Raw genomic sequence first — 21426 nt, 5'->3', positions numbered from 1 at the left:
AGAAAAGGCTTGAAGAGATGAAATTAGCTTAAAAGTTATGCAAAATGACAGTACCTCACAATGCTGGCGAGAAGCTTGAATTTCACATTCATATTTGTTCTTTACAGATTCTAAGCAGAGCTCTCTATAGATTCCTGCAACCAAACACAATTACTCTGATTATGTTAGCAATGAGAAGTTCCATTATCACTTCCCTACAGGAATTCTGTCCTCACTGTATTTAATAAGATGGATCAAGAAAAAATTGAAAAGTGAGTCTAACTTTGTCTTTAAAGACTAAAAATAAAAAGTCTCACTTAAAATATATATCCAAAAAGATTAGAAATTATAAGAGCTAGAAAGAAACTGTACTGCTAGTTTTTGTTCTTAATCTATTCTTCTAAAGATTACTCCTAAATGTTTGATACAGAATGATCAAAATGAAAATAAAACTCTTTTCCTGTGAAAAACAATCTCTCAAGTTTCTCAAAATAGAAACGGAGATAATAAACTCTGGTGTCATCAATCACATATACTCAGAGTAACAGCTAGATACTATACCCCACCAAAACCACTTTTTTTAAACTATCATTTTCAATCCAAAGAATCCACGAGGAGTAAATGTATATAAACTGATATAACAAAATCAATTATGTCTGGAGTGCTCCTGACAGGACTTTATCTAGAGGATGGATACCCAAGATAGTTTAACTTAGACCCTAACAGGACAATAGTATAAAATAGGTAACATGGCCATGCAAATATGTCACTACAAAAACGGCACGCAAAGAGCTCTGGATATGTATTCTAAGCTTTATGCCATAGTTGGCCCTAGAAATGTAATTATCTCTCTTTGTATAGTAAAGGCAAGAGACAGATATCTGGAACTATGTCATCAGCAACACATTCACACACACTACTCTGCAAAATCAAAATATAAAAGAGGCCAGAGTAGAAAAGTAAATAATCGACTCAAGTAATATTTCCTGATCATCCATGTAACCTAAAAGAACAAAGAAAATTAGGGATATTTTTACTTCTAAGGGTATGTTAAGTCAATATGTAAAGATAGCAGTGAAGAGTATCATATCATCTACATAATATTAAGCACTCAAAAATAAAATTTGGTTAAAGGAGGATTTAGTAAAAAGAACTTATTATCAACAATGCCTTAGGTATTATCTAACAGGTACATAAGGGTCAATTAGTGCCACATAAGAGAAAAACAACCAGCATCTCCACTAATTAAAGTTTAGTTTTTGACTATGAAAAATCATATATATATCCCTTGATTATGAGTGCCAGGACATGATACTGAGGCTGGATCCCATTTACAAACATAAGACTGAAATGTAACCATACAAATATAGTGCATCTTTGTTTATTTGTAGCCACAAATGAGTAACCAAACTTATCAAAGTAAAAAAGAAAAATTAAATCATCTAGTTCAAGGCAAGTTTCCTGTTCTATAATATCCTGATCAAACATTTTTAAATTTTTTTATAAATTAAAAAAAATCCTATCACTTTTACATATTAAAAAAATGCCTAGAACACTTAAACTTTATCTAATAGGGAATTAAAGTGTGATAGTAACAGTCTCTCTTAATGAAAGTATCATGGTTTCCAGTTGTTTCACCAAATGTGGAACTATCTTCTCAACAACACTGTAAACAACTTCAGGGCTTTTTTTTTTTTAATCCCCTACAGCAGCAGAGCAAAGCAAGAGGTATTTAATAAATACAGTAACTGTGGGCTAACTAAAAGTAAAATATTCTGGTCGATGTAAATATGCTTGTAATCCCATCAACATAAAACACTTACTTGATAAACACCTTTTAAAGCTACTGAAGAGTTTACATTCTATATATGGAAAAGATTCTTCACTTTCCTACCTGCTACCTTTGTACGAATTTGCATATTTTCCTGTAAAGTTGCCAGCGGTTCCAAGTATTCTGGTGCTTTTCCAGCTATGACTTCTTGTAGTTTTGCATCCACCTGACTTAATCGTTCTTTATAAAGTCTTAACAAAGCAAAAATTAATATGTTAATGTAAAAATCTCAACAAAGGCCAACAATTTGCCATTTCTATACATTATTTGTTCCCAATATCATTTATATTCTAATAATCTATCAAATATATTTTGCCTTGATCTCAAGCAGAGAACTCAGTTACATTATTTGACTTTATGCACATAATCACAAAACAGATATCTATCTATCACTCTTTAATGGTCAATTCCCAATACAAAAAAAAAATTGAAATAACTACTTTTTGGCACTATTAATGTTTGTTTTTGTTTTAACCACAGAACAATAAAACCAATTCTAAGAGAAAAGGTCATTTAAACACTGAGTTTAAAAGAAACAAAGAAATCATTTTGAATAGACATTACCAGTTGTCAAAATAAATAATTACTTGGCTTCTCTCTACCTTTCCTGAAAAGGAGTCAGTATTACTGTATTCAGCCTACTTAATTTTTTTTTTTTTTTTGAGACGGAGTCTCGCTCCGTCACCCAGGCTGGAGTGCAGTGGCGCAATCTCGCTCACTTCAAGCTCCGCCTCCTGGGTTCACGCCATTCTCCTGCCTCAGCCTCCCGAGTAGCTGGGACTACAGGTGCCCGGCTAATTTTTTTTTTTTTTTTTTTTTGTATTTTTTAGTAGAGACGGGGTTTCACCGTGTTAGCCAGGATGGTCTCGATCTCCTGACCACGTGATCCACCCGCCTCAGCCTCCCAAAATGCTGGGATTACAGGCATGAGCCAACGTGCCCGGCCCAGCCTACTTAATTTTTTAAAAGAGCAAAGAGGAAGTAGACTAATGAAGGTAAAACCAATGTTTTTATGACCTGACATACTAAGTTTGTCTCAACTACAAATGAAGAAGCCATAACAAAATTAGTTGCTCAATGAACAAGGAACTCAAAAATGGGGCAGGAGGTCCCTGTTACTCCTATTTATAAGGCCACTTACAAATAGTCTAATTTGCCAGCTGTCACCAATACCTTTAGAGTATGATACAACTCAGTGTTTATTTTTGGCAATAATCCTGCAGGACAGAACTAATTTTTTTTTTTTTTAAGACAGTGTCTTACTCTGTCGCCCAGGCTGCAGTGCAATGGCACGAGCACAGCTCACTTGCAGCCTTGACCTCCTGGGCTCAATCGATCCACCTGCCTTAACCTCCCAAGTAGCTGGGACCACAGGCACGTACCACCACATCCAGCTAGTTTTTAAATATTTTATGGAGACCAGGTCTTCCGATGTTGCCCAGGCTGGTCTCCAACTCCTGGGTTCAAGCCCACAAAAAACCCCTGCCTCCAAACCCTCAGTTTAGTTAATGAGGTCTTTAGTAGACAAACAATAGTTGAAGCCTCTTTCAAATTGGTCAGTCGCATAAAATACAAAAGGGAAAACAGCTGAGACTGAATCTAGTTGCTCTTGTGCTAGTATACAAGTGACAAGGTTGAGATTCAGTGACAATGGCCTTCTAAAGTCACTACTTACTGATCTTTGAGATCGGTAAACTGTTTTTCAAGATTGGACATTTCATCCAAACATTCCATTCTTCTTCTTTCACAGTCTTCATCATCCATTTCTGTTAATATAAGGCAAATATAAAAGATAAACTTAATTTTCAAATTTATCTGAACATCTCAAATATATCTAAACATAATTCAAATAGGAAGAAAAACTGTAATATGAAGAGAAGACCTATATTAAGCCTTAAAAGAAAATAAACAAGATTTATCAAAAATAATAATTTCTGCTGGGCGTAGTGGCTCATGCCTCTAATTCCAGCAGTTTGGAAGGCCAAGGCAGGAGGACAGATTGAGCCCAGGACTTCAAGATCAGCCTGGGCAACATAGGAAGACCCCATCTCTACAAAATATAAAAATATTAGCTGGGCACGGTACCATGAGCCTGTAGTCTCACCTACCAGGAGGCTAAGGCAGGAGGATCGCCTGAGCCCAGGAGTTGGAGGCTGCAGTAAGCCATGATTGTGACACTGCACTCCACCCTGGGTGACAGAGTGACCTAGTCTAAAAAAAAAAAATCCACTATAGATTTAATCTAAAATACAGATGAGTATATAAAACTATACTGGTCTCTAGACCCTCTTACTTTTATTCATTTTTAAATCACTTTAAAGGACTGACTATAAGCTATAACTATAAAGTAATTAGCCCACTTTTGGTTTGTTTTCCACCAACTCACCAGAATGTAGCACCAAAATTACTGTGTCCTTTAAAGGCTAACATTGCTCAAAAACATTTTTGGGATTCTTCTTTCAGAACTGCTCACATGGCTGATTTGCCTGTCACATAAAAAAAGAAAAGTGGCCGGGCGTGGTGGCTCATGCCTGTAATCCCAGCACTTTGGGAGGCTGAGGCTGGAGGATTGCTTGAGCTCAAGCGTTCAAGACCAGCCTGGGCAACATGGTGAAACCCCATCTCTAATAAAAATACAAAAATTAGCCAGACATAGTGGTGGATGCCTGTAGTCCCAACTGCTCGAGAGACCGAAGTGGGAGGATCGTTTGAACTTGATAGGCAGAGGTTGCAGTGAGCCAAGATTGCGCCAGCCTGGGCAACAGAGATCCTGTCTCAAAAATAAAGAAAAGTGAAAGAAAGGCCAGGCATGGTGGCTCACTCCTGTAATCCCAGCACTTTGGGAGGCTGAGGCAGGCGGATCACCTGAGGTCAGGAGTTCGAGACCAGCCTGACCAACGTGGAGAAACCCCATCTCTACTAAAAATACAAAATCAGCTGGGCGTGGTGGCACATGCCTGTAATCCCAGCTACTTGGGAGGTTGAGGCAGGAGAATCGCTTGAACCCAGGAGGTGGAGGTTGTGGTGAGCCAAGATCGTGCCATTGCACTCTAGCCTGGGCAACAAGAGCGAAACTCCATCTCAAAAAAAGAAAAAAAAAAAGAAAAAGGAAAACTAATCTTATTATGTTTACCACAGACTCTCCTGGTCTGCCATTCCTACGTTCCCTTATTCCGTCTACCCATATTACTATCAGTGAGAAAGAGGCAAATGAGGAGGAAAATACAAACTTTTTAAGGAAAGCAACTGTTAATTACCAGGTCTGTCCTATAGTCCACATTTTCTATGTTCACATCACATATATTCATTCATCAAAATAACTGAAGCACAAAATGATCTGCATCTTGATCTTCATCAAATAAAAGTCAAACTATGAGAAAGAGTTAAATCATGTTCAATTATTTTTATATAACATGGAAGGCTGACTCATTTTTTTCTAATTTTCTAAAACAGATTAAAAATATTTCTGGCTTTTGATTGCTTACTTCTTGGCTACTCAAAACTTGGTCCCTCAAGATGACTCACTATCCAAGTTCTCTGGATAGTAGAGGCTTTTCCGTAGCCTTAGAATTTGCTCAGCACCAACATTTGAGAAGAAAACACTGTGAAAGTTTAACATGAAAGACATATGGTAGAACAGAGATGCTTTAACAGAAGCAAACTGCAAAATTTATTTAAACAATTTCTTTGCACTTAAAATTTTGACTTGCAGTTCAAATTATTATCACATTCTTCAAAAATTAAGTTGTTCATTATTTTTTGGGATGGAATTTTTAAAAGTTAAAAATCACAAGAGTCAACATAAAAATTATAGGGGGAGAATTTTAACAAATAGAATTTTATGAGATCCTTGCTCCTATCATAAATGCAAGAACATCTGAAGACAAAATACTTTATAGATCTAAGAAACATATTCACAAACAGGCCAGGTGCAGTGGCTCCCGCCTGTAATCCCAGCACTTTGGGAGGCAGAGGCGGGTGGATCGCTTGAAGTCAGGAGTTCAAGACCAGCCTGGCCAACGTGGCAAAACCCCATCTCTACTAAAAACACAAAAATTAGCCAGGTGTGTTGGAGGATGCCTGTAATCCCAGCTACTCAGGAGGCTGAGGCTGGAGAATCTAATCCAGGAGGCAGAGGTTGCAGCGAGCCAAGATCGTGCCACTGCACTCCAGCCTGGGTGACAGAGCAAGACTGTCTCAAAAAAAAGAAAAAAAAAAAAAAGGAAATATATTCCCATACAGTCTCCTTTCTCTACATTCCTCGCTTTTGAAATCTCACCTACTTTCATGGCAAGGCAGATGACTTACAAATTATTCTCCCCTTCCCATATCAGGCAGGTTCCAATGTCACATTTCCATTTGTCAGTTGGGCAATCTTAAGCATACTGCCATCACTCCAAAAGCAACACGTCGGCCAGGCACGGTGGCTCACACCTATAATCCTAACACTTGGGGAGGCCGAGGCAGGCAGATCACCTGAGGTCAGGAGTTCAAGACCATCCTGGCCAACATGGTGAAACACAAAAATTATCTGAGCGTGGCGGCGCATGCCTGTAATCCTAGCTACTCGGGAGGCTGAGGCAGGAGAATCGCTTGAACCCCGGAAGTGGAGGTTGCAGCGAGCTGAGATCACGCCACTGCACTTCAGCCTGGGCGACAGAGTGAGACTCTGTCTCAAAAAAAAAGCAACATGTCTGGAAGGGCACGGTGGCTCACGCCTGTAATCCCAGCACTTTGGGACGCTGAGGTGGGTGGATCACCTGGCAGGAGTTCAAGACCAGCCTGACCAACATGGTGAAACCCCGTCTCTACTAAAAATACAAAAAATTAGCCAGGCGTGATGGTAGGCACCTGTAATCCCAGCTACTCGGGAGGCTGAGGCAGGAGAATTGCTTGTACCCTGGAGGTGGAGGTTGCAGTGAGCCAAGATGATGCCATTGCACTCCAGCCTGGGTGCCAAGAGCAAAACTCCTTCTCAAAAAAAAAAAAAAAAAAAAAAGGCTGGGAATGGTAGCTCATGCCTGTAATCCCAGCACATTGGGAGGTTGAGGTGGGTGGATCACGAGGTCAGGAGTTCGAGACCAGCCTGGACAACATGGAGAAACCCTGTCTCTACTAAAAATACAAAAAATTAGCTTGGTGTGGTGGCACCCGCCTGTAATCACAGCTACTCGGGAGGCTAAGGCAGGAGAATTGCTTGAACCCAGGAGGCGGAGGTTGCAGTGAGCCAAGATCACGCCATTGCACTCCAGCCTGGGTAACAGAGCGAGACTCCATCTCAAAGAGAGAAAAAAAAAAAAAAAAAGCAACATGTCTGAAATACTCTTTTCTTTCACCTTCATCTCAAATCTTTCACTTTTCTATTTCTGTTGATGCTACCGCCACTCTCCTTGTATCTTGGTTTTTCTCTTACCTTCAATCCTAAACTTGCATTCATCAATCCTGTTTTGTGCTTTCTTTGAAATCACTCACATCTATACTTTCCTGTTCTTTTCCGAGCTCAACTCCTTCTCCCAAGGTTTTCATGCTCTTTTGAATAAGCCCCAAACTCTGGCCCTTGTACTTTTTCTTACATCCCTCTCCCTGCAGGGATACCCACCACCCCAACCCAAATTCTACTCATTCTTCAACATAACTAAGGTAATCCCACCTTCTTCAGCTAGGCTTTGTGACCACCCAATATTGAAACGATTTCCTCTGCCTCTGAATTCCTACAGCAACATTTAGTTAAGCATTCATTTGGCAATTTAATCAAGTGGTGACTTATGATAGCTTTTTAAGTGAGCCCAGATAATAACTATTTATCCCTCATATTGAGTACTGTCCAGTGCTGCACAAAGAAGTCACTCATAAATATTTTTGGATGGCTGATTTACTGATTGAAATTATATCCTTCCATGGAGATTTGCTTTGCAAGGGAAACATGAAAAGAGGGCATCTGGGTGATACTAGGCTGTCATCAACCTATCATCAATGCTTCCTTTACATGACCAAAATCAGGCCAAGACAAAGAAGTCAGTCTCATCTCCATCATTTGAATCGAAAGAAAATAATCCCGGTAATCACAAATTCCATTTCACTTTAGAATAACCATTCCTAAAAGTTTGCAAAATTTATTTGTGGTGTTAATCTGCCCTCCTTCTCCCCCACCCAAAATAATTTAAAACAGCCCAAAGTTAGAAAAAACTGAAGGGAAGAAAAGACTTGGAGAATTTTCAACGCTGCCAAAACTCAGCCAATTTATAAGCATATGAAGATCCAAAATGAGCCCGAATGTTGGTCCCTTCCTCTCAGTCTTGCAAACTTCAGGGAGCTACTGAACGGGACCGCTCTCAAGTTAGCCCCCGAAAAGACACTGATGTAAAAGTGCTGACCGGCAAGTTGACTTGCAAACTGAGGTTAATTACTAAGCCGACCCTCTGTCCCGGCAACCCACTTGCGCTGAGAAGTGAGGGTTGCAAAGGTGAAAATAGGGAAAGAGGTCGGTGGGCTGGTGAGAGGAGGTATTTCCAGTTTGTCTGCTGCGGGAAGTTGTCCGCCTGGGCTGGTCGCTCCAGAGCACCACCGGGGGCAGGACCACGCCGCGTTTGGGAGCTGGACAAGCCCAGGCCCGCCCCGCCCCGCCGCCGGGACCCATCAGGAGCCAGACAGCGCCCAGCGACCGGTCCGGGTGCAGCCCATGGCCCAAAGCCAGTCTCCGCCCCTTCCCTCTGTCCCCGCCCCGCTTTCCCAGCAGGACGCAGCCGCCTGGCGTGCGGAGAGCGGCCTGTCGCGCGCTGGGCGCAGGGACTCAGGGTCCCAGCAGTGGGTCGCGCACCTGAGCTATCTCCATCCTCGGAGACCGACGAGCTCTCAGTGTCCTCGTCCTCGGAGCTGCTCCCCTCATTTTCGGCGTAGTCCACCTCCATCTCATCATGATGGTTGGTCTCCTTCTTATCCCCTCGGGAATGGACTGGCATTTTCCAGCCGCGCCGTCGCTTTCCACTACCGGCGCCCAGCCCGGCCACCGCCGCTTCAATGAAGGGCGCGCGGAACGCCCCAACCCACCCAGCCGCCGAGCTTGCTCGCCCCCTTGGCTCCTCCCCGCCCCCGGCCCGGGCCTCACAACCTAACCCGCAGGCTCTGCGATGGGAGCTCTGCCATTGGCGGAGGCCTTCCACCGAGCCAGAGGGCGGGGCTTGCCCTGCTCTGGTACGATTGGTTGCCCGCAATTACGACGCGGCCTTCCGATGCTTGCCGGGAGTTGTAGTTCGTAGGTCTCAGACCTGCAGGGGCTGCACGCTTCCATCCCTCCGCAGCCCTGATCACTTCTTCCTTCTGGACTTCAAGTCCCACAAGGCACGAAAGCTGACACTCTGGATCGCAGTTTATAAACTAAACAGAAACAGATTGTGCGAATTTAGTCTGTATTTATCTATTTCCCGCCAAGTGATTGTTTGACCTGCCTGACCATCAGAGATGTTACTGTTAGATGTGAAAATGTCTTTTGCCTAAAAGGATCTTTGCCTGCTCATTGAGCCTGGGGAACTGGAGAACCATCTCTTTTACTAAGCACCTTTATTACCTGCCATTAATAAACTGTTTTATTTAATTATTAACTATAGACGATAACTTGCACTTTCTATGTTGTGCAAAAATCTTTAAATTATTCTTGAAACTTTTACAATACAGAAGGTAAGGAAGTTTTATCTTGGCATTTTCAATCTAATATTTTTGGCATTTATTTTTTACCAAATGCAGTCGGAAAATGCCATCAGTCCTGATTTAACTTTAGTTTTCAATGAAAAATACATACTTAATGAGATGTACTTTCTCAAAAAAAGGGTACATAGACAAGGAAGCCTCAATAGGTATCATAACTCATTAAGTGACCATTTATCCTCTGTATCAGGTATCTTGGTAAGCTCTTTACATGGGTTTAGTGAGTTTAATTCTCAATTTAATAGCCCTGAGTTAGGTGCCATTGTTATTCCCATTTTACGGATAAGGAAACTTCATTTGCAGACCAATCTTAAAACTATATTTTGCTCTCCCTCTCCCTCTCCCTCTCCCTCTCCCCTTTCCACGGTCTCCCCTCTCCCTCTCTTTCCACGGTCTCCCTCTCATGCCGAGCCGAGGCTGGACGGTACTGCTGCCATCTCGGCTCACTGCAACCTCCCTGCCTGATTCTCCTGCCTCAGCCTGCGGAGTGCCTGCGATTGCAGGCACGCACCGCCACGCCTGACTGGTTTTCGTATTTTTTTGGTGGAGACGGGGTTTCGCTGTGTTGGCCGGGCTGGTTTCCAGCTCCTAACCACGAGTGATCCGCCAGCCTCGGCCTCCCGAGGTGCCAGGATTGCAGACAGAGTCTCGTTAACTCAGTGCTCAATGGTGCCCCGGCTGGAGTGCAGTGGCGTGATCTCGGCTCGCTGCAGCCTCCACCTCCCAGCCGCCTGCCTTGGCCCCCCAAAGTGCCGAGATTGCAGCCTCTGCCCGGCCGCCACCCCGTCTGGGAAGTGAGGAGCGTCTCTGCCTGGCCGCCCATCGTCTGGGATGTGAGGAGCCCCTCTGCCTGGCTGCCCAGTCTGGAAAGTGAGGAGCCTCTCTGCCCGGCCACCATCCCACCTAGGAAGTGAGGAGTGCCTCTTCCCGGCCGCCATCCCATCTAGGAAGTGAGGAGCGTCTCTGCCCGGCCGCCCATCGTCTGAGATGTGGGGAGCGCCTCAGCCCCGCCGCCCCGTCTGGGATGTGAGAAGCGCCTCGGCCCCGCCGTGACCCCGTCTGGGAGGTGAGGAGCGTCTCTGCCCGGCCGCCCCGTCTGAGAAGTGAGGAGACCCTCCGCCTGGCAACCGCTCAGTCTGAGAAGTGAGGAGCCCCTCCGCCCGGCAGCCGCCCCGTCTGAGAAGTGAGGAGCCCCTCCGCCCGGCTGACACCCCGTCTGGGAAGTGAGGAGCGTCTCTGCCCGGCAGCCACCCCTTCCGGGAGGGAGGTGGGGGTCAGCCCCCGCCAGGCCAGCCGCCCCGTCCGGGAGGGAGGTGGGGGGATCAGCCCCCCACCCGGCCAGCCGCCCCGTCCAGGAGGTGAGGGGCGCCTCTGCCCAGCCGCCCCTACTGGGAAGTGAGGAGCCCCTCTGCCCAGCCAGCCGTCCCGTCCGGGAGGGAGGTGGAGGGGTCAGCCCCCCGCCCGGCCAGCCGCCCCATCAGGGAGGGAGGTGGGGGGGTCAGCCCCCCGCCCGGCCAGCCGCCCCGTCCGGGAGGTGAGGGGCGCCTCTGCCCGGCCGCCCCTACTGAGAAGTGAGGAGCCCCTCTGCCCAGCCGCCACCCCGTCTGGGAGGTGTGCCCAGCAGCTCATTGAGAACGGGCCATGATGGCAATGGCGGTTTTGTGGAATAGAAAAGGGGGAAAGGTGGGGAAAAGATTGAGAAATCGGATGGTTGCTGTGTCTGTGTAGAAAGAAGTAGACATGGGAGACTTTTCATTTTGTTCTGTACTAACAAAAATTCTTCTGCCTTGGGATCCTGTTGATCTATGACCTTACCCCCAACTCTGTGCTCTCTGAAACATGTGCTGTGTCCACTCAGGGTTAAATGGATTAAGGGCGGTGCAAGATGTGCTTTGTTTAACAGATGCTTGAAGGCAGCATGCTCGTTAAGAGTCATCACCACTCCCTAATCTCAAGTACCCAGGGACACAAACACTCTGCCTAGGAAAACCAGAGACCTTTGTTCACTTGTTTATCTGCTGACCTTCCCTCTACTATTGTCCTATGACCCTGCCAAATCCCCCTCTGCGAGAAACACCCAAGAATGATCAATTAAAAAAAAACAAACAAACTATATTTTACCCCTTATAACGACAGGGTTTCTTCTTCTTGAAGTGGCAATTTGCTATTGAAAGATAGTACAGGCCGGCAGGGTGGCTAACGCCTGTAGTCCCCACACTTTAGGAGGCCGAGGCGAGTGGATCACTTGAGGTCAGGAGTTCAAGACCAGCCTGGCCAATATGGTGAAACCCAATCTCCAGAGGCTGAGGTGAGAGAATTGCTTGAACTTGAGAGGTCAAGATTGCAGTGAGCCGACATTGCACCACTGCACTCCAGCCTGGGTGACAGAGTGAGACCCTGTCTCCTGTCTCAAAGAGAAAAAAAAAAAAGTTCATAGAATATTGTGGATTGTATAGCATTGCATTCTCAAAGACAAGGTCCAAAAATATGCAATTAAATTTGCAATTTTATTTAATTATCTATCTATTTAGAGACAAGATCTCATTCTATCGCCCAAGCTGGAGTGCAATAGCAACCTCAAACTTCTGGGCACAAGCGATCATCTCGCCTCAGCCTTCCAAATACCTGAGACCACAGGCACATGCCACCATGCCCAGCTAATATTTTTGTTTTTTTTAGTGACAGGGTCTAGCCCAGGCTGGCCTCCAACTCTAGTCTCAAGCAATCTGTCCACCTAAGCCTCCCAAAAGCACTGAGATTCCCAGGTGTGAGCCACTGTACCCAACCTAGATTTGTAATTTAATGACAGAAAACCTTTTAAGTGCTACCTATCTCTTACAGAGTAAAATACAAAATAAGGGATGTGTATTATATTTAGTGTCAGCCTACTTCTCCCTTTCTCATTTTACAGTATTGTCCAAAATTGAACTCCTTATAGTTTCTAAACACACAAGCTATTTCCCATTTCAGTGTCTTTGCACATTCTATTTCCTTTACAACCCTGTTCCTCTCCTTTTCTTTTTCAAAGCCACTTTTTAGACAACACATATCACCGTCAGCCCCTCTACCATTCAGGGCACTCCTGTTCCTTCAGTTGACTGCTGTATTTTGAAATTTGCAAGTTTATACTTGTTCCTATGACAATATATTGTAAACTGTTTAGCAAATGCGTCTCACCTATTGGATTGTGAGTTCCTTGAGAGCAGAGGTTGTCTTAAGCTGAAATGCAAGTGCAAAGGCATGAAGTAGTCAGGCAGGTCAAGTTAAAAGATGTAAGCTTTACATGAGTGGTACGGATTAAAGGGGGCAGCTGCATTTGGCCCCAGCCAATTGTTACTACCTGAGAATTTTGGCCTACCGATGTCAGACCTTCTGATTTCAAAGAGAAACCGGAAATTTGGATCTCTATGTGAAATATCTAGAACTATAAACATTATCTGAAGTGATGTTTTTTGTTTTGTTTTGTTTGTGTTCTTTAAACTTCAGATCAAACAAAGACAGCTGTGGGTAAAATCCCTGGCCTCTAAATATCAGCAGCTATCAGAGTGTGTGCTAAATCGTAACAATTAGATTTCTGGTCACTCAATGTGCCAAGTGTGTTATGTGCTTTAAGTACACTAATTCACTGAATCCTCATAACAATCCTATGAAGTCGATACTATTATGCCCTCCATTTTATAGATGAAAAAACCGAGGCACAGAGCAGTTAGAGTACTTGGCCAAAGTCACATAGCTACTACATAACAGATCTAAGATTTGAACTTGGGTAGTCTGACATAAAAATCTGTGTGCAACCACTGGCATACAGTGCGCCTCTAGTGGTTGCTTTCTGTTTCTGCTGTTCCAGGAAAAACAGGAAAGGTGGAAAGGAGGAGGCATGGGTTCTAGCCTTGTTCTCCTAGTAACCAACTGATAAAATTTGGCAAACCACATAATCTCTGATCCGTTGTAAAATAAGAAGTTTGCAGTGTGTTAACTTTAAATTCTCTTCCAGCTCTAAAATTCCTGTCATCATTAAGTTTAATTTTAAGGCAGACAGAATAATAGGAGATTATGCAATTAGAGTTGCATGAGAGTATTTTGCCTAAGGCAAGAGTTTCTCTCACCTCCTCTCAAACAGATTTTAGAAAAGATGCGTAGGGAATGTGAGAAGAACCATAATAGGGAAAAGTTAATAAGGCTAAAAAATAATTTTGTTGATTTAGAAAATACAAAATAAAGTCATGGAAGCAGAATGAAGTTTCCTTAATCAAGGCAGTTAAAAGGGTAATAATGATTATTATTATTATATTATTATTATGCAGTTGGGAGGTCCAGGATGCCTTACATTTATGTAGCACTTTACATTTTGCATAGGGCCTATATAAACATTAGATATATTTAAGTCTCACTTTTTATTAATCCATTCATATTTACATATTTGTAGAGCTCTGAAACTCATAGCCAGTCATCATCAAAATCTCCTATATCTTCATTCTCTTCCCTGAACTGTTCCCTCAACATTCTTGTTCTAAAGGAAATATGGCTCTCCCTTAGGACCTTGCTTCCTTTGTACCCTCCTCCTCCTCTTGAGCCTTGTCATGGAGTAGGTATGCTCCTCGTTCTCCTTCTTCCATCCAGAGGCTCCTGCTTCCCTCTTCCCTAAAATCTGCCAGGTTGTCATCAGGATATACCACACAGTATATATGTGGGTGTCATCTATATAACCCAGGGTCACTCCCTCTCATGTTTTGAAGAATTTAGCTCCTGGCTCAGTGTCATTCTCTCCAATAACATGCCTATCATAATTCTTGGTAGATAATCCCATAACACTCCGTCTCCTGCTGGGTTTGCTCTGGTACAAAGTAGACATATAGTAATTTTGGCATTTTCCTTCTAGTTTTCCTCCCCTATCTTCTTTGGGGTATACTTTTTTTCTATTCTGTTTTGTGTAATATTTTAAGTCATAAATATTTAAACACAGAGAAAGGTATTCAGAACATTGCATATGTAACACAGTACCTACCTCTCAGCTCTGTCAAATCTTAGCATTTTACATTTGCTTCCAATGCTTCCCAATCCTAATTCTCTCCTTCCCTTTCCAGAGTAACTAGTATCCTGTTTTTGGTTACCATGTGCTTTGGTTACCCATGCATCTATACATACTATTTTTGTATATGTATCCAAAAATAATATATAGTATTGTTTGGCCTGTTTAAAGTGCTCATATTTTTATTTTATTTATTTATTTATTTTTATTATTTTTTATTTTAGAAAGATCTTGTGGTTTTATTGTATCATGAGGCATTGAAACATCTGAACAAATCAATGTCTGGGCGGTGAGGCAGCTTCTTTCTCTTCACTTCTTTGGGTTGCTAGAGCAACTTGTCAGTAGATTAAAAGAAAAAAAAGGACAATCTTTTGCATTACTTAAGTCTTTCCAAGGCATGCGCTGGTACAATACAAACTTCTCCCGTCAGATGCAACTAGTCTAGCGTCCAAACATCATGCACAACACCTCGGCGGCAGCAGCGCACTGCACCCACTCCCGCCGCGGCCCTGCTCATTTGTGCATGATATTTGGAGCATCTGGAGGAGTGGGAATAGCACTGGGGAGAGGAGGGAGCAAGAAACAGCATGAGTACCTGCTGAGAGGTCAGCCAAAGTTGTGCAGGGCGAGCCTGAACATGTCATTGGTGCAAACCCAAGTATTGTTGATGTTCTTTAATAGGAACATCTGGTGGAACCCCATGATGGCGGTCTTCATCCACCTTAAGCTGGCCCACAACCATGCTGATGATGCAGCTATGCGGCGTGAGCTGATGGTCCTGCGCGGTGATGCTGTGCTGGATTTTCTGGAACCGAAGGCTAGACAACTTCTCCACAATGGCAGCTTTCCCCTGGAACTGTTGTCCTTCCCACGTAAGGCATGATGCGTCAATATAAATTGCGCCTAGTTGGGGTCTATCGTTATCAAATAACTGGTAGTAATGTGGAATGAAGCTGGATCCTATCTGCTCCCAAATTGGCTTGTCTCCCACTCTGGACCGTCAGCCGGCCTCGCGGAGACCCGAGGGGCTGGCACGATGGCTGCAGCGGCGGCGGCAACCCAGCACGGTCTCAAAATGCTCATATTTTTAAGTGGTCTCATGCATTACATATGCTACAACTTGACTTTCTCCTTAGTGACGTTTTTGAGATTTACCCATTGTGATTCAGGTAGCTCTCATCCAGTTATTTTTACCTGCCATAACATGTTCCATTTAGTAAATATATTCTATTGAATGAATATTACAGTTTACCCATTTACCTATTAATGGACAGGGAGGCTGCTCCCAATTTTTTCACTATTAAAAACATTTGTCTCAGACCCAGCACAGTGGCTTACGCCTGTAGTGCCAGCACTTTGACAGGCTGAGGCAGGCGGATCGCTTGAGATTGGGAGTTGGAGACCAGCCTGGGCAACATGGCGAAACCCCGTCTCAACAAAAAATACAAAAATTAGCTGGGCGTGGTGGTGCGTGCCTGTAGTCCCAACTACTTGGGAGGTTGAGGTAGGAGGATGGCTTGAGCCTGGGAGGTCCAGGCTTCAGTGAGCTGTGATTGTGCCACTTCACTCCAGCCTGGGTGACAGACAGAGTAAGCCCCTGTCTTAAAAAAAAAAAAAAAAGTTGCCTCAGTGAACATTGCATTTTTTTGTTTGTTTGTTTGTTTGCTTTTTTTTGGACAGAGTTTTCCTCTTGTTGCCCAGGCTAGAGTGCAATGGCACCATCTTGGCTCACTGCAACCTCCGACTCCCAGGTTTAAGCAATTCTCCTGCCTCCGCCTCCGGAGTGGCTGGGATTACAGGCGCCCCCCACCATGCCCGGCTAATTTTGTGGTTTTAGTAGAAATAGGGTTTCACCATGTTGGTCAGGCTGGTCTCGAACTCCTGATCTCAGATGATCCGCCCACCTCAGCCTCCCAAAGTGCTGGGATTACAGGGGTGAGCCACCGTGCCCAGCATGAACATTGTTGTATGCACCTTTTCTTCAGGCATATGTGTGAGAATTTCTCTAGGTCAGTGTCTCCAAAGTGGGAGGAGTGTATTCGAGAACTGTATCCTGGGGGGCAGGAAGGAAATATTAAAATATAAATTTATAAAATTTTTAATTTCATCTTTGTTTGGAATAAAGTAGGTATAAGGAAGCAGTTAGAATTCCAGGTTTTACTCTGATTTACCCTCATCATATTCCTTGTGCTTGTTTTTAATCAGCAGATCCAGCTTCTGAAATAAAGCAAATTTAATTCCAGGCTCCACCACATGGTGGGGCAGAGACATCAGCTACACAATCCGTAAACTTTGTCTACTGATTGACTCAGGCCAAATGCTAGGAGTTGGAAAAACAAAGATAGGACACCAGAGTTGCTACTAATAGCTAGTATCAAATCAGGATAAATATTCTCATCATTCGAACTAAAGGGGCTTTAGGACCTACACTGAGAACTAGATGAGACCAACTTATAATTATTCCAACTACGTGAAAATGTGATTCCAATTGCTTAAGAATGAAACAATCCCCCAGGCTCAGTGGCTCACGCCTGTAAAACCAGTACTTTGGGAGGCTGAGGGGGGCAGATCACTTGAGCCAAGGAGTTTAAGACCGGCCTGGTCAACATGGTGAAACGCCATCTCTACTAAAAATACAAATAGTAGCTGAGCATGGTGGCGCATGCCTGTGGTCCCAGCTACTTGGGAGGTGGAGGCATGAGAATTGCTTGAACCTTAGAGGCAGAGGTTGTAGTGAGCCAAGATCACACCACCACACTCCAGCCTGGGTGACAGAGCAAGGCTCTGTCTCAAAAATTTGTAAGCTGAACCAATTGAAATGTTTATGGTGTTGGCTATTGTTTGTGCTGTTAATCATCAGTCCTCTTCAATCAGGGCATGACCAAGATTAACTTTTTCCTCCCAAATTGATGTGGATGGTCTAGCTGTGGGCTTCATCTTCAACATCATCTTGTCCCTTCTTAAAATAAGTTATCTATTTGTAAACTGCTGATTCATTTGGAGCATCATCCCCATAAACTTCTTGTAAAGCATCAGTGATTTCACTATCCTTCCATCCAAGCTTCATCATAAATTTGGTGTTTGTTCTTGCTTCAACTTTAGCAGAATTCACATTGCTCTGATAGGGGCTTTTTACAAACTGATGTTTTATTCTTCTCAGTGCCTCAAACTGGATTCTGTCCAGACATGTTATAACAAGTTAATATAAGCTTATTTTGTTGAAAAAAAATTGACATCTATAGTTTTGGAATTTTTGTTTTGTTTTGTTTGTTGAGACAAGTTCTCCCTCTGTCGCCTAGGTTGGAGTGCAGTGGTGTGATCACAGCTCACTGCAACCTCTGCCTTCCGAGCTCAAGCAATCTTCCCGCCTCAGCCTCCTGAGTAGCTGGGACTACCGGCACGTGCCACCATGCCTGGCTAATTTTTGTATTAGCCATGGGCAACATGTCTCACCATGTTGCCCAGGCTGGTCTTGACTCCTGGGCTCAAGCCATCCACCTGCCTCGGCCTCCCAAAGTGTTGGGACTATAGGTGTGAGCCACTGCACTCAGCCAGTTTTTTTTGTTTGTTTATAATACACATTTTTCATGAACTTTTTGAAGACCCCCTCATATCTCTCTCTTAATTCTTGGAAGGTAAGATAACAACCTAGTTTAGGTTTGGTGAGGTGAAACTTTATCACAGGTGACTCCATTTTGACTTTCAGTCTGATCTGTGGGGGCCTAGTGCAGGAACTTAGTCCAAAACAACAGCCTCCTATAATTTGTATTTAACCTGAAGTACTGTTCTGGATTCAATAGATTCATTGGTGAATAAATGAGACACAGCTTATGACTTCATAGAACTTAGGGAAAAGTAGAGAGATAAATATTAAGCAGCTTGACAAACTGAGGTATGCTCTCTGATGGTGTTATGAGAGTATAATACAGAGACCCAGTTGAGATTGGGAGTGGATGGCAGGTAAGACCTCTCTAAAGTAGTAATATTTCAGCTAAGACCTGAGAGATGAGTAGGAGTTAGCCCAGATCGGAATGAGAGGAGGGACATTATAAGCTGAGAGAATAGTGTATGTTAAGGTCCTGAAGTAGAAAAAAACTTGGCATATTCATGTTTGAGGAATAAAGAGACCACTGTGGATGGTTACTAATGTTCAAGAATGAAAGAGACACAAGGTGTGTTTGGTGAGATAAGCAAAGGCTTGATAAATTATGGTAAGGAAATTAGATTTTTTAAAATCCTAAATACAGTGGCTATTACTGGGAAGTTCGTAAGAGGAGAAGATAAGATTAGATTAGTGATAAAATTACATTGATTTGAGATTAGCTCTTATAAAAAGATCACTGGTTGCTTAGTAGAAAATGATACTTTATCTCAATATCAATCAGATACTGTGTTAAAATATTCTGACAGTTTAGACAGGTAGAGGCTGTGTGGGGGAAACAAAATAGACAAATTTGAGATATTTGGGAGGTAAGACTGACAAAACTTGATAGTAAATTAAATTTGGGGCATGAGAGAGAAGATTAAAATATAGTTTACTTGTCTCCATATTTGAGTCATTTCCTTATGCTACTAAATAATATCAGCAGTCATTGCTTCAACAAATCTCCTTAACATATTTTGCTTGAGTTCTATGCTCACTGTGTATGATTTTCAGCTCTCTGTTCATAATAAATCATAATATTTCATTTAATGCTTCTTGTCTGTGAATGTTACTTGCTTTCTTTAAAAATTAAATGTCAAAAGATAACTGAACACCATAAATCATGATCAATGAAATTACAATAGAAAGATATGGTCAGGCAGCTCACACCTGTAGCCAGCACTTCGGGAGGCCAAGGCAGGTGGATGGCTTCAGTACCCAGGAGCTCAAGACCAGCCTAGGCAGCATGGTGAGACCCCATCGCTACAAAAAATACAAAAATTAGCCAGGTATGATAGTGCATGCCCATAGTACCAGCTACTAAGCAGGCTGAGGTGGGAGATTCACTTGAGTCTGGGAGGTTGAGGCTGCAGTGAGCCAGGAATTGTGCATAGAAAGATATTACAAAACATATTGACATTGGAACTGATGTGCAAAAGCAATGATGGGTGAAATAGCTGGTCCCTTAGCATGAAGGTAGTGATACCAAACTGTACTGATATTCATTGTATTCTTCACTATCACACACAGTAAAAATGAAAAACCAGTTTCACTTAAGACTGTCCTTGATGAAGCAGTTGCTCTTTATATGCTCATTTTGTCACAGAAAATACAAAAACTATGTGTACTTAATGTTTAGAACTTTATAAGGGGCAAGGACTAATGCTGCATACTAAAGTACAATGGTGGTCTTTATAAAAAAAATTTTCTGCAATTGAGTTGTGAACTGACCTAGCAACTTTATTCAGAAAATGGCATTTTTACATGAAAGAAGTGATAAACAAACTACAATAATTCAGACATGGGTATTTGAAATATTTGCAAAAATAAATAGAGTGCGCCTGTCATTTTTAGAAGAACGATTGACATTATTTGTTGCCAAGGATAAAATTTAAGCTTCTAAGTAAAAATTAGAAATTTGAGGCCGGGCGCGGTGGCTCACGCCTGTAATCCCAGCACTTTGGGAGGCCGAGGCGGGCAGATCACAAGGTCAGGAGATCGAGACCACCCTGGCTAACACAGTGAAATCCCGTCTCTACTAAAAAAAAAAAAAAAAAAAATTAGCCAGTCGTGGTGGCGGGCGCCTGTAGTCCCAGCTACTCGGGAGGCTGGAGCAGGAGAATGGTGTGAACCCGGGAGGTGGAGCTTGCAGTGAGCTGAGATCGTGCCACTGCACTCCAGCCTGGGTGACAGAGCAAGACTCCGTCTCAGAAAAAAAAAAGAAATTTGAAAAACTTTTACCAACCATTGTGAGTATGAAAACTTTCCAATACTTAAAGGCTTTCTGATGTATGTGAGGTTTTTTTTTATGTTATTTAATGAAATAATACATATACATATGAAGCCAGATTACCTTCATATACTTCAACCAAAAGAGAATAGTGTATATAAGAATCCAGCTGTCTTTAATTAAGCCAAGCTATAAGCAAATATGCAAAAAAAAAAAAGCTATAACACTTTTCTCACCAAATATTTTTTGTGATAGAAAAACTAATAGATTTTTTTTTCTGCTGAGTAGTCTAAGGGAAATTTTTTTTAATTTAAATAAAAAATAGATTTTTTTTTAGTGAGATGGAGTCTCACTCTGCCACCCAGGCTGGAGTGCAGTGGCATGATCTCGTCTCACTGCAACCTCCACCTCCCAAGTTCAAGCAATTCTCCTGCCTCAGCCTCCTGAGTAGCTGGGTTTTCACCATGTTGGGCAGGCTGGTCTTGAACTCCTGACCTCAAGTGATCTGCCTGTCTTGGCCTCCCAAAGTGCTGGCATTACAGGCATGAGCCACCACACCCAGCCAGAAACTATTCTATATGATACTGTAATTGTGGATACATGACCCTATGCATTTGCCAATACTCATAGAACTATTTTATAGCATGTAGAATGAACCTTAACGTATGCACATTAAAAGAAATCAGAGGATCCCACTGGAACACAAAATGTGACAAAATAATCAAACTGTATTATAAGTATGAAACAACCTCACTAAAGAAGGTGTAGAAAAAGGTACTTATTTGGGAATGAGTGGAATCTGTAAGACTAAAGACAAAAGAAAATGTACATATGCACGGTACTCTAGTTAATAAAGTTGTTTCTCATGGGAAAGTAGGTTAACAATTCTGATACTGTTATACATGTATACTGCAATAAAATAAGTAAATGTTTGGTATATGGTGGGAACCAAGTATCTTATTGTTGGAGTGGGAGTTTATAATAAGTAAAGGGAGAAGGGTAGAATGATTCAT

General features: G+C 42.8%; 1 protein-coding gene and 1 pseudogene across 1 annotated transcript in view; both read right to left on the bottom strand.

The window, feature by feature from the left end:
* BRMS1L (BRMS1 like transcriptional repressor) overlaps positions 1-8977 on the bottom strand; it is a 45959-nt gene extending 36982 nt beyond the window's left edge. The window contains exons 1-4 of the mRNA XM_522994.8: positions 8628-8977; positions 3486-3576; positions 1874-2001; positions 55-134 (exon numbers count right to left, since the gene is read on the bottom strand). Coding sequence (XP_522994.2) covers positions 55-134; positions 1874-2001; positions 3486-3576; positions 8628-8769 — 441 coding nt within the window. The 5' untranslated portion in view covers positions 8770-8977. The remainder of the gene's footprint in view (positions 1-54; positions 135-1873; positions 2002-3485; positions 3577-8627) is intronic.
* A 5802-nt stretch (positions 8978-14779) lies between these two features.
* Positions 14780-15540, bottom strand: LOC104002069 (nuclear transport factor 2-like; annotated as a pseudogene).
* Between the last annotated feature and the right edge of the window lie 5886 nt (positions 15541-21426).

This window comes from Pan troglodytes, chromosome 15 (assembly GCF_028858775.2).
Source record: "Pan troglodytes isolate AG18354 chromosome 15, NHGRI_mPanTro3-v2.0_pri, whole genome shotgun sequence".
Taxonomy (NCBI): domain Eukaryota; kingdom Metazoa; phylum Chordata; class Mammalia; order Primates; family Hominidae; genus Pan; species Pan troglodytes.
Note: the sequence above shows the minus strand (reverse complement) of the source record. Positions and strands in the feature narration are given on the sequence as shown.